Source organism: Paramormyrops kingsleyae, chromosome 8 (assembly GCF_048594095.1).
Source record: "Paramormyrops kingsleyae isolate MSU_618 chromosome 8, PKINGS_0.4, whole genome shotgun sequence".
NCBI lineage: Eukaryota > Metazoa > Chordata > Actinopteri > Osteoglossiformes > Mormyridae > Paramormyrops > Paramormyrops kingsleyae.
This window is the reverse complement of record NC_132804.1, coordinates 16234972-16249204: the sequence shown is the minus strand read 5'-3', so window position 1 is coordinate 16249204 and position 14233 is coordinate 16234972. Positions and strand designations below refer to the sequence as shown.

Below are 14233 nucleotides of genomic sequence, written 5' to 3'. Positions count from 1 at the left end.
AGAGGCCGGCACCCCCCCGCTCCCCCCCCCCCCCCCCCCACAGGCAAGTGAAGGTAAAGAGGAGTGGCTGTGTGTGTGAAAAGGCATGTGAAAAGTTACATCCACTGAACTGGGACCTTTAAGTCTGTAGGGTATTTTTTAAGTATTCCCTTCTTATATGTGAATCAAACTTTTTGACATGGATCAAGTGCAATGCAGTCATTATTATTATTATTATTTGTTTGTTTGCTTGTTGCTTTATTGATTGTTTTATTTGTTGTTGCTTTTGTTATATTCTTAATATTTCTAATAGCTGTTTCTTTGCATAATTCTGGTTCTGGTTCTGGCGAGGACTCGCTGCCCCTGTGGCAGGTAGTGTAAAGGAGAGTAAAGGGCAGCGAGGCAGTGAGGCAGCGAGGCAGCTTGGACCGTCTGGAGCGTGCGAATGGAATCAGTCCCCAGGCACTTCCTCTCCAGCTGCAGCGGCTGCTACCTCACAGCAGAGGGGGGTGAAAGCAGCTCCTGTCGGCTTCTCCCCTGAATCGTGCTGGAAATCTCACAGGGAATTAGATGGCAGCGGTGGGGGAAAGGGCAGCAGGTTGGTGGAGGGGGGGACAGGAGTGTATCAACTACTCCGTGATTTGCTTTGCCGGTGCTGAGCAGGAAACAAAAAGCATAATGGAGTGAAGCTGGGTGCAGAGGACAGGACAGAGTGATTGTGTGTGGCTCTCCTCAGACTGCATAGCCAATGCAGGTGTGGTCAGACCAGCCCCCCCGACCCCGGGGCCGGACACGCCTCTCTGTGCGCTGCCAAACAAACCCCTGCCCCTCTCACTGGTCGGGAGTATGCCGATCTCAGCACATCCCTTGATCGATGGCCAGGCTTTACAATTGCCTTCCAGTAAAAGGCTTGAGCTGGGAAAGAGAATGAAGGTAAAACACTGTGCCCTGCATTTTCAGAAGGATGGGAATATTCTAGTCCTCCCTTCACTGCTGCTTCTGGTGTTCTCAATTCCAGAAGAAAAGACAACTGAGATGAATAGAGAATAGAATGTATAATCAATCATATTCTGTCTTCTTCTGTATTTGGTTTAGTGTGTATGTGTGTGTGTGTGGATTATGTTTGTATTATATTGTGGGAACCAAATGTTCTCCATTATGTAATAAAAGCCTGTTATTTTGACATTCTGGGGACCATAAGCCTTGTATCTTGTTTGGTTACTTATGGTTAGGGCTGGGTAGGAGTTAAGGTTGTCATTGCTGGGATTAGGGTTTTGCCCATATAAATGAATGGACGGTCCCCACAAAGATATGAATGCAGGCCTGTTTGTGTGTTTCGAAGAATGAGAGTGCATGTACTGGAACAGATAAAAAATGGTACATAAGTATAGGAATATTAGCTTCTGACTTTCGTACAATATGGAGATGATTCATTGAAAACATTAATATGATTAAAGCTTTTCATGGCCTGTGGGACAAAAGTCTATAGCGATTTTACCTAAATGTGACTGAAGCTGAATGACAAATGGAAGAGAGCTGCATCTATTTTATATATGTTGTATTAAATAAGTGAGGTAATTAAAAAAATATATGCTAGAATAACAAACAATTTGATAACACTTTACTTGAGGGGGCACAAGTAACTTAGTAACTCAGTTACTACTCATGTACAAATCATGAACAAATATGGTAACTGCATGGAATACACGAACCATTATGACTGATTAATGATGAATGAACTTGGTATCAGTACGTAACTAACACTTAGCTTCTGGTTAATTAATACATTAAGTAAGAGTGTACTACTACATTATTTGTGCCCCTACAAATGTTACCAGCCATTTCAGTGTCACCATATATATGGATGAGGCCACCTTGTAAACAGTATGGCAGGTGCCCTGAAACAGCGGTAGTAACTTTACTACAAAGCACTGGCTTATGACCAAGAACTCACCCAGGCTACCATTTTGTGTTTCGGTTCCTCTGAGCCCTTTGACTGTAAAGCAATACTGAAGTGAAACATGAAACGGTGATATATTCCAATGGGCTGTAAGTGCGGCCCGGGCTGACGGAGAGAGACGACCCAGACAGTCTTGGTGCTCCTGCAGCCGTGCCGCCTCGATGGTGGACCAGCGCTGCCCTGCCTCCTCCTCATCTTGGCCTTCACTCTATCGATTGCCATTATCGATTTTTCACTGTGTATCTGCACGTTTAATGTTATATGGGTCATATATGGGCTTTATATATTTACCAAATGGATTTCATCTTGTTTAAGCTATACATTGCCTTCATTGCACTGTAATCTGTTCTGTGAATTGGCGTGCTTCTGTTATTCTAATAGCCCAGGTTGGTGTGTGTATCCACATGTGCAGTATCTGCTCCTCTCCATATCATGCTTAGTGGTATGTACATGTGAATTAATTCTTTGTGTAATGTTTACCTTATTCTTTACCTCTAACCTCACCTCTCTCTCTGTCTTTCTCTCCGCAGACATTTATAGTACTTAACAAGGGGAAAACAATCTTCCGCTTTAATGCTACGCCCTCATTGTACATCATAAGTCCATTTAATTGTTTTAGGCAAATAGCTATTAAAATTTTGATACATTCATATCCTTTCAAAATGCTGCCTGACCTTAATTTTGGCAGAGCTTTCTGAATGTTTTCTGTGGACCTGTGTGACACAAATACCATATCAGCAAAATACCAGTGAACAAATAAGGAATGCAGAGTGAATTTCTGACTCTAGAATGTGCAGAAGGAAGTTAAATATACCTTGCCCTAACCCCCCCCCCCCACCCCAATAACCAGAGTGTTATCTGCTGTAGAATTATAGTTTTGATCCATAATACCTGTATCCTGTAGCCATCTGTACTTTCTAATGAAATGTATGACTGCTCTCTTCTGCCATTTTTATTTAACCATTTCTTGGTGGAAAACAGTTTTATGTGGAAACACATCTTTATGTTGACTATTAAAGATGCAGACACTGTCTTTTCATGCTGGAGTTTATGTAGGTAAATTCAATAAATGATCTGTAAGTGTAATCCTATGAAAACATTAGGAATTTAATTAAAAAAAAAACAGGTTACCGGCTACATTGTACCCCATCTCCCTAACAAAAAGAAAAATTCATGGTCATTGAGGAACCGGTAGTCCAGTTATTTATGTTTCTGTTGTTTGGGGTAGGTGACTTGAAATTGTATTTTATGTCTTGTTATATACTATACTTTTGTTTATAAGGACTTTGGATAATGTGTTTCCTTAACCAGCTATTCTCACTCTCTTCAGCATGATCATTATGTGTACTATTTTGACCAACTGTGTATTTATGACCTTCAGTAATCCTCCGGAGTGGTCCAAACAAGTAGAGTAAGTACCTGCACCATCTCAGCCGTGCTTCTCTGTTGTACATAATAACATAAGAAATTTACAAACAAGAGGAGGCCATTCAGCTCATCTAAATCGTTTGGGGAGAACTTAACTAATAACTCACAGGCTAGTGGGACCTGTGCATTCACCACGGAAGATGAAATGTCTCTGCTTAGCCTTGCAATTTTGTGAGACACCTCTGAACCTTCAGAAGCTATTTTCTTAAGAAACTCTTATCTTGGCTCCTAAGTGCTAGTGGAATATAAATTGTACAGAAAACTTTAAAATGGCAGGTCTGTGTGTAAGCTGATGGCAAAATGATCCTAAGATACACATGTACCCAACCATTTGCCCTTTTAAAGACAAATTGTGCTAATTTATTCACATTAAGTTCACTCTCCACGTTAGTTTGTGATTAAGAATTCTCTTTTGTAAAAGTAATATATGAATGTAGTACAATTACCAGTCAACACAAGCTGGAATGGCTTATAAACTATAGGAAGAAACATGCAAAGGTGTCGTTATGTCAATGAAATGCAGCGATTTCTGAATGTGGGCTCATTCCAGATACATGCTTATAAACCGACTTCTGGCAGCAGTGTTTCAGGATCGCTCTGAAGAACAGTCCCTGATGATTTTAAAGCCACACAAAACTATTGTTCCCAAAGGCAAATCTTGAAATTTCAAATGAACCAGAAATTGATCCAGCCACCGCAGGCTTACATATTAACAGGGAGAGATGCACACTAACATCTCGACAGTAGTTTTATTGTTGTGATTTTATTTTGTTAAATCACAAAAAAACATATACCTAAAATCTTTCATATAAATGAATAGGAATGATCAAATAATATAGTAAACGAAATTGGTCAAAAATATTTCTTTAAGTGTATAAGATATAATATGTGCCCAGTAATGAAGTGACATCCTATACTGGGAGTCCCCTGACCAGTGACTTATGCAGTGTGGAATGGGCTTCCGTCTCACCACGACATTGTACTCGATAAGAAGCTGCAAGATGGATGGATGGATTGGAAAAATGATATACAATGATATGTATTACTATACATTGTGTGTAATGAAACATATCTTTTCTGAAACACTGTACCTTGGTTTGCCTCCCTAAGATTCCTGTAATTTTGCTGTTCTTCTCTTTAAAGGTACACTTTCACCGGCATCTATACATTTGAATCACTCACAAAAATAGTTGCCAGAGGATTTTGTATAGGTGGCTTTACGTTCTTACGGGACCCATGGAATTGGCTGGACTTCATGGTGATCTCCATGGCGTAAGTATACTTCTGATTTTTCCAGAGCAATGATGCTTTGAGGCAACATGAGCTTCCTGGCTGGTGTTGTGCAGACTAATAATTTCAATTTGATTTAAACTCCATATCTTCTAAACACACATGCGCATTGGCCCTCATACTCATACCCATGCTTAAAAAGTGCCTGAAGAGCTGGTATGTAGATCACTGGTGTCAAACTCAAGGCCTGCAGGACTGGTACAGCCTACTGCCTCAACATTTTTTTTTGGAGAAATAGTATTGATAAAGGGGGTTCTTATCCAGACCACAAGATGATTTTAGAACAGGGACACATTGATCTGAAAAGTCGAAAGCCCTGCTATTCTTAGTTTTTCCACTTGGGGGGGGCATAACATTGTTGAAGGAATATAATGTTCAGCGTTACTATGAGACTCACCTTGCTGAAAAAGATGCCCATTCTCAAGGGTAAGTGAAAGTGAACAAAGTAAACGAATTGCTGAAAAAAGAGCAGTACGTGTTTAATCATAGTCAGGAGCCCAGTGATACAAATATGAGAGCTAGGATACCATTCATGAAGATACGACAGCTCTGAGCTGCAGAAATGGTGGGACCTGACGAATGTCAAATTTTTGTCCAACGTGTGTCTGATGAGACAGGATTTCAGCTCTTGCCTGTTTTCATGCGTTTTCTTTATTCATAACTACTTGATGAATAACCGTAAGCTGATTAACTGCTTGAACTGTACCGAATGGCAGCTTTTGGACTACTGTCATGAAACAGATTGCAGGCAGGTGAAGTTCTGTTCAATTGAAGCATCACAGTCTTAGATAAGATAGCTTTATTAATCCTGGGGGAAATTCTTTGGCATAGCAGTGAGATTTAAATCAGAAATTATTTACAAGGGCAATCGTTTTGTCAATTTATAAGGACTACCGAATGTGAAGATTTATTATATATCATAGCCTTCTGTTTGCATTTATCCAAACATTAATTTATTCAAATACATAAAGAATTTGTGTCAATACATACTAAGAACAGTACAAAAATCGAGTTATGTAACAAAACAATGATTTAAAAAAAACTATTGTAATGCAAAAAACAACACAAAGTTTCCCTCACCAGAATCTAATTAAAGTGAATAACACTGCCATTGTTGAAAAAAATAATAAAACACATTCTTCAGAAAATGCTGCAACAGAACACAGAAGCAAACTTTCCATTTAAAAAAATACGTAAGGAATGGCCGGTGATACGCTGCTTTGTTCAGCATTGACTTGGGGACATATCGGTCTTACTTTATGATATCATAACAACATGTGTGACTTGACAATAGGGCTGAGAGGTTCTGATTAGTCACATTAGTTCCTTCAGTCATCATCGTCGTCGTATCTATATAAATGCATGGCAATGACTCGCTGCTGCTATGTTATACATTTTGACCAACAAAAAACACAGTTCCATCTCATATGTAAAAATATCATGTACATGCATTTGCAGAGTTTAATATCACCATGACTGAAATGATCTTTCTCCCCCCTACATTGTCCCTTCCCTCCATCTGACACTATCAGCTTCTTAGCATCTAATCCTTCCTTTTCATATGAGCATTTCTCTGTGTACATGTCTTGACAGAGCATAGCTTTTCCATGTTATGAAATATTTCTTTTTTTTTTTAAAAAAAATGGAGGTTTAAACCCTACAACGCTTACCAGGATATCCAGTGGATGGATAAATCGATGAATGGATTGATGAATGGATGGATGAATTCAGAGTTTTGGTGGAAATTAAGTTAAAAGGAAAAACCCAATGGACGTTATCTGACACAAACATGGGCACACACAAATTCACTCGCATGCTTTCTATAACTAATTTACATAATCAGATTCAGTATTTTGGCCCCAACTACAAATTTAACTGAACTTTGATAGTCCAACAAAGGATCAGAGGTTAGAGAAAATTTAACATATACATACAAGGTTATCAAGAGATATAATTACACTCATTTCAAAATTTTCATTTTTTGACAAATGTATTACTTTTCCAGTACATAAACAAGTATGTGAATTCCAGAAGACCCTGAATATCTGATTACAGAAATCCTTAATACTCTAATCCTAGTGAAATGTTGCTGTTTGAAATATATATAACGTATTACATTGTATTTGGAATAAGCAAACCTCTTACGGCAGTGGGACCCAGCACAAATTTCCTTTAGACTCCTCTCTGTAGATTCTGATTCATATTCAACAGGAGTAGGAGTCTGATCCCGATCCTGAGTTCCATATGGTTTATTCACATTTGTTTTAAAAAATAGCCCCTACTTTCCTGTGTCAGTGGTGTCTGATAATCCTCTGTCCCTGAAGTGCTTAGGAAGAGACTGGTGATTTGTCATATTTTCAATTAATTCTAAAACTAGCTGCCTGTTGCTGTAAGCCAGATAGATCTTTGCATCTTCTTTTCTGTCTCTTGTTTCTTTTAAAACCGCTACAAGTAATTTTGATTTGATTCTGCAGGTATATAACAGAGTTTGTAAACCTAGGCAATGTCTCAGCTCTGCGCACGTTCAGAGTGCTGAGGGCTTTGAAAACTATTTCAGTAATCCCAGGTAAGGGGTCCTGGCGGCCCATTGGGGTGGTGCTATCCAGGGGTTGGTGTTAGGTGTCTTCCGTTCTGTTTCTTTCCTTCTTCCTTCCTCGATGGACAGGCTGTGTGAGTGGCGTTCCTCCTGGTGGCTGTCGTTGTGCTCTTGGTGTGTTGTTTTTGTCATTCGGTGTTTGTGTGTGATCCTCCCTCGTTCCAGATATGTGACAGAGTTTGTGGACCTGGGGAACGTCTCTGCACTGAGAACGTTCAGAGTTCTCCGAGCGTTGAAAACTATCTCTGTCATTCCAGGTGAGACTCAATTTAAACACTAAGGCTGATCCAAATCTTATTTCTCTTTTTTTGACATATTATTATAAAAAAAAAATAAGTAAATTTGGGAATAACAATTTACTTATTCCCCAAAATGATTAAAAATAGTACCAATAGTTTTTATAGGCTTTGCAGTCTACTAGCTATCTCAGTCTCTCCAGTCTGTGCTGTTGACCCATCAGATTCTGCCCACAATCAAATTAATTCCTTGGTAAGGAAGCATCTTTAACAGCACCGCCCATGAATTCAGACAAAATGTTCCCGTCAGAGTGACAGCTCCAAATAAACACAACCACACAATATTTACTGACTTCCCCCAAACATTTAAGTAATGTTTAGTGAATTCCCCAAAAATGAGCAAGAAATATGAAGCCATTCAGTGACTACTGACAGACATGTCTGATACTGCTGTCTGTCTGTCTTTAACAGAGACAAGAATTTTAAATGTATAGTCAGATTTTAAATGTATAGTAGTCCAAGTAAAATTATGCTGATCTTAGTCTTGCTTATAAGGCAGCCATATGGTATTAGTCTTAAGAATGCTTTGGCTTGTTTTAAATAATGTAATGGCTTATATATTAGATATGCAAGATGTCTACTGAAACAGACCACAGAAAAGGCCTATTGCATTTGCTGTGGCTTCCACAAAGCATCCCTTTAACTTATTTACGAAGACTGCCAAGCCTAGTCTGCACACGCTTTTCACGCTGCATGAATGCTTCTCAAGGCGACTTCCTTTTTTGAACGACGTCGCCTGCCCACAGATTTGTTTTACATTTTTATATTTTAAACAGCACTCTTAATTTTGCTCTCTGATTTTTTTTATTATTATTATTTTTTTTTATCAAATAAAACTGGATTGTCTCTGGACAAACCAACAAACAAACCAGCCGACGAACAAACAAATACGTGATGCGGAACAGTTTAGCAGCCAAAGTGAATGAGTATGAATGTAAACACAGAGTACTGTCTGTGACCTGCCTCTGAGTTGTGATAGAAGGAGCGGCATGTATCCCAGAGCCTGCAGACTCCTTTTCATTCAAAGACCGCAACAGATTGCGGCAGTCGTGAATATTTTCACGAATATGTAATTCATTGACAGGCAGAATCGCTGGTTTCTGTCCTACTGCCACCTTTGGGAGACAGCTTTCCTTGCACGTCTCATAATTCCTCTACATCTGATGAGTCTGTTTACCAGCTTGGGAGGAATCTGTTAGGAGTGACTCTGGTCTTGATGTTTTGCCCCTGACCCCTTTGGAGGCAGAATTAGAGTATTTAATCCACAGTGATTGCAGAAATAGTGGAATGAACCTGTACTTTGCCTTCAGGCTATACGAAAAGAACAGTCAAACTGGCCACAACTGAGCCAAATGTAACCATCCTAAAACAGCTGAAGCTGTGACTCCCTGTACTCTCTTAGTGAGAGCCACTGTCCATTAATCAGGAAATAAATCAGCATATACCTAATATTGCATACTCTTTGTAATAATTTAACATGAATAGTGGATGAGACAACAGCAAAAACAATTGTCTGACCACTTTTTAAAAAAGGCAATCAAGTAATAGAACTTACCATGACAGCATATGAGACCTGTAGCAAAGAGAAGCAAAAGACAGCTGTCTCACATGAGTTGGACTCTGGATTTGAGCCTTCTGACTGTCAAGGCTGGAGATTACACCTTGGAAGACTTCAGTACTAAAGGTATCTGCTACCAAGATGTTTATGAAGGGTGGATGGATGGGGAGATGGGTCTGATGATGACCAGTGTCCACTCTCTAGCGTCCACCCACTTAAAGATGTTACCAATATTTTTCATCAGCCTTGGAGTTTAAATGACTTGCATGTGAATTCCATCTCCCTGCCTGTCCTTCTATTCCTGTCCCTCCAGTTTTTCCTCATTGTTGTGCCAAAGTATTTATTTTCCTATGGACGTCTGGTTCATCTGCGTCCTGCATAGGGGTCCTCCCACCGTCTCCTGGGGTGTCACGCCAGCTTGTTATTGAATTATCAAGCTGGCTTGCCTTCCAAACCAGAACAGGTTGCAAGGTTGTCTCCTTGCTCCCTTCTTCCTGTGTGTCCTCTGACTCGCTTATTTCCCAAAAGCTTTCCCAAACACATAGCTAGTGGAGACCTGCGTTGGGTGACTCCTAAGTTTGTCTTGTTCTCTGTTAATCTGAAACACTTGCAGTGGCCTGAAAGATGTTTAACTTTGTTTTGCTCTTTCAAGGGTCCTACTTTGTCTAGTAATCTAGTTAGCTCAAGAACTGAAGTTGAAAGGACACCTCATCTAGTATCAGTAGTAGAGAAGTAGAAACTAGTTCATGTAGAGGGTAAGATTCATGCTCGGATACTCTTCCACATCAGGACCTGCTCCTGCAATGTTAATTCAGGCGGGTTACATACTTAAATGGAAAACTTCAAGCTTCTTGCCTCTGTGGAATGATGTGCAAGTATCTCCTGAGAATCCCTAGCTTATGATGTTTGTAAAGACATCTCCATCTTTGGCAATGAATATACTGGAAAACCCCTACATCCTTTCCAACCTGCTCCTTTGTGTGTTACTGCCTGCAGGCCTGAAGACCATTGTAGGTGCACTAATCCAGTCAGTGAAGAAGCTATCGGACGTGATGATCCTCACTGTCTTTTGCTTGAGCGTCTTCGCCCTGATTGGCCTGCAGCTTTTTATGGGGAACCTGCGGCAGAAGTGTGTCATATGGCCCATCAATTCCACTGAGAATTACCTTAGCAATGGCAGCAAGGGCTTCAACTTCAACGAGTACATCATGAATGACAGTGAGTGAGCGCTTAGGCTCTGCTAAGTAAACCACTGACCCTTCCATTCCAGAACCTAATAGCCTAAATATGAACTTGTAGGTTTCTCATAATGGTATCAAATGGGAGGGAGGATGTTGCCCCAGCCGGGGTGGGGGGCTGTTTCTTTTACAATAGCGAGTCAGATACATGAATTGGTGACACACAGCAGCTTGGTATGTTTGGGATGGAATGATACTGTTACGGACCCAACTGAACTGCAGAATGGAAAGCTAACAGCATCTTCCCTCCTCTCTTTTTACCTTTTTTCCATTTTTAGCCAATTTCTACTTTATACCTGGACAGTTAGATGCTCTTTTGTGTGGAAATAGCTCTGATTCTGGGTGAGTGGCTTGTTTTTGGACTATTTAATACAGTCTGATATACACCAGTTTATTGGGTACACCTAGTTAGCACAAACAACCTGCGCAAATCATATGGCTGCCACAGAGTATATACAGCATACTGACAGGAACAAGAACTTGAATATCTGTGTGATTGAACATAGATCACAGTAAAGATTTTAAACATGGTGTGATTGTTGGTGCCAGACATGGTGGTTCCAGCATCTCTGAAACAGCCTACAAATTAGGATTCTCATGTACTACATTGTGTAGATCTTACAGAAAATGGTGCTATAAAGAGAAAGAATCCAGTCATGAGGATTTTTATCATTAAAGGTTGTTCAGGAGACCGAAATGGGGTTGTACCTGATACTACGTGGGTATGATTAAGAAAGTAGTCACTGAGTGTGTTTATTGTGCTTTATAATATTCATGCATGCAGTAAGAGCTGAAGTAATGACAGAATTCTCCCGCTGCTTCCAGCCGATGTCCTGAAGGATACACTTGCATGAAGGCAGGGAAGAACCCAAACTACGGCTACACCAGTTTCGATAGCTTCGGCTGGGCTTTCCTGGCTCTCTTCCGTCTCATGACACAGGACTTCTGGGAGAACTTGTACCAGCTGGTAAGGCCTTTAGTTTTCAACCTTCATTCCCAAAAACCCAACCCATCAGTATGAGAAACGACACCAAATGCCATCGCAGTTGACACTTCTTTTTCTCGCAGCTAATTGTGAAGACAGTGGATAAGACCCGTGACTCGTACTGCATATTGGCCTGTCTGAGAGAAAAAGGGTTGCACTCTGGACAATGGCACTGTCCACTTTGGCTCAAACCTACAAGCATTTTCAAGTTCAAGAGCTACTCTGAATGTGTGTAGCCCACACATACGAAATGGCTTCCAGTGAGTGCTGGTAGACTTAGTGCTTTTGATTACAAAGCCATCAGATTGGTGTTGGAGGGCTGTTAAGTTATTGTTGTGCTTGTGATTGTTTATTTTTTCCAGTTTTTAAGAACATTGCTTTGTGTGTCTGAGATCAACAAAAATGTATTTTTATACGTGTTTATTGACCAGTAGGAACCCAATAATGACACGTGAGTGTGCTAGCTTATAACACTGACTGCCAAAAAGGCATTTTATGTTAGAATGCAAGTATGTATATAGAAAGTGAAATAATTTTAGTACTGAAGGTTTGCTGTCACGTCTTGTTGATGCCACTTCGAATGCTGGTTGGTTATTAGAGAGGGTGGGTTCCTCTTGGTCACGCCTACAGTCGGTTTCTTGACATCCTGCAATTTGAGTCCTTCTTAGCTTTCACTGTAATGGCTGAAACTCTTAAGCTGTCTTACATAGTGAAATGGAAAGATGCATTAAAAATTTACACCGGGATTAGTGCTCGAACAAGCCAGGATGTGTGAAAGGAGGCAGGAAGGAAGCCGACTTTAAGTAGATTCATTCCCGTCAGTTCGTGCCCCTGACCAGTATGAAAATATGCTTTCGGTTTGCACTGGTGATTTTCTTCTTGTCATGTCAAAATGACTTTAAAACAATATTTTTCTTGCATGTGATACTTTTCAGTCATTTTCTCATCTTTTAATCACATGACCGACACATAGGGTATCCAGGGTGCAGCTGAACAGGTTTCCTCCCATTGGCTTTTCGCAAGCTACTCTTCACAAAGTGCTTTTCCCTGTGAACTATGGCATGAGAGCTCAGCACCTTCTCGCAAAAATAGATCGGCTGCTAAAGCAGGCGCCTCTTTAATTTAATCTCGCAGCACATAATTCCAGTGATGGAATATAGGGTTTGGAGAAGATCTACTTGTTAGGGAAGGAGTGAGAACCGTCTAGTCAATGTGCTGTCTTAAAGCACCCCCCTCAGCAAATGCAGAAATATTACTTCACAGAGGATGGGAGCCCAGGGGTTTTAGGACCCAGGAGTTAAGAATGCTGACTCCCTAGACAGAATGATAGAGCATAGGGCTCTCATGAACTAGTCCCTCTGTCGAGAAAGGCTCTTCCTGGTTCCAGCAGCCCCAGGGAAGGTCCTGGAGATCCGTATTTGAGAGCTCTGTACGGTCGTTCTGTTGGCAAAGAAATTCTGACTGTGGTCCTGCCCCCACCGCTAGCCGAGCCATTAGGCACAGGACTGCCCGCTGCCGCAGGAGTTCTGTAATGGAGAGAAGCTCAGCGATGGGACAAATAAAGCTTATGACCATGGCAGGGCAGTAGGGTAATAAGACTCGGCCCACAGTGGACAGCAATGCCTCGATTCTCCCAGTGCAGCCTGTCATAATCAAGCGTCCTGACAGCAGCAAAGGTCCAGATAAATACCCTTATCAGGTTGTTCTTTATTTTGTTGCCAGAAAATGCAGCCAGCGATTTAAATTAATCGCTAAAACTCTTATCTTCACAAAATGGTGCTTTGCTGCTACTTCTGTTTTGAGAAGTTAGCCTTTTTTCTGAAAAGAACACCATCCGATTTCTTAATGTAATTATTTATATAGTTCTATTTATTAAACTTCAAACCTTTTAGTTTTATTAATGGTTTGGCTTTAATTTTATTCAATTTAATATTAATTTACTTTAATATGTAAAATATCTAACGACCAAAATAAGTACAGTGGTATGCAAAAGTTTGGGCACCCCTCAATAAATAACATATTTTGGTCATTTTTTTATTGAAAAGATGTGAACACAGTCTCTGTAGGAAATGGAAAAAATGCACAATATTTTCACCAAACATTGATGCATAGTTACTTTTTATGTCATAAACTGAACAAAGATAAAAAAATAAAAACTTTATTGTGGCACTCTGCAAAAGTTTGGGCACCCTAAGAGTTCCAAAGTCTCAGATTCTTTTTACAAGGTTTCAGACCTTAATCAGATCGTTACATCTGATGCATGGCAACAGCTGTCATTAGTAAATGTCAGCTGGTGCCAATTTCAAAGCCTTACAAATACTCTGACTCATCAAACCTTGTGCACACACTTGTGGACACTCAACAACCATGGGTTCCTTTAAGCAGCTGTGTAAGACTCTGAAAATGGAAGTTGCCCCCAATGGAGGAGAAGGCTAAAAGAAGATAGCATAGCGTTGTCAGCTTGCAGTTTCCACAGTGAGAAATGTAATTAAGAGATGTCAGTTCAGAGGAACTGTGGAGGTCAAGATGAGATCTGGAAGACCAAGACAACTCTCGGAGAGAACTGCTCATATGCTGGTCAGAAAGACAAATCAAAACCCCCATTTGACTGCAAAAAACCTGCAGGAACATTTATCAGACTCAGGAGTGGTGGTGCACCGTTCCACAAGACCTTCATGGAAGAGTCAGCAGAAGAAAACCTTACCTGCGTCCCCATCATAAAATCCAGCGTCAGAAGTATGCAACAGAACATCTACAGAAGCCTGATGCATTTTTGAAACAAGTGCTGTGGAAAAATAGAACTCTTTGGCCACCATCAGCAAAGGCATGTTTGGAGAAAAAAAGGAGCAGCATTTCATGAAAAGAACACCTTGGCAACTATTAAGCATGGGGTGGATCTATCA

At 40.5% G+C, this 14233-nt stretch overlaps 1 protein-coding gene across 2 annotated transcripts in view; it reads left to right on the top strand.

The window, feature by feature from the left end:
- The window catches only part of scn8ab (sodium channel, voltage gated, type VIII, alpha subunit b), a 73058-nt gene that overhangs the window by 25263 nt on the left and 33562 nt on the right, over positions 1-14233 (top strand). Inside the window, exons 3-9 of one of the 2 annotated variants that reach the window (XM_023790666.2) lie at positions 2470-2588; positions 3261-3350; positions 4511-4639; positions 7419-7510; positions 10104-10325; positions 10624-10687; positions 11171-11312. In XM_023790666.2, the coding sequence (XP_023646434.1) occupies positions 2470-2588; positions 3261-3350; positions 4511-4639; positions 7419-7510; positions 10104-10325; positions 10624-10687; positions 11171-11312 (858 nt within the window). Of the gene's footprint in view, positions 1-2469; positions 2589-3260; positions 3351-4510; positions 4640-7131; positions 7224-7418; positions 7511-10103; positions 10326-10623; positions 10688-11170; positions 11313-14233 lie in introns of both variants that reach the window. The other variant, XM_023790667.2, reaches the window with a different exon arrangement.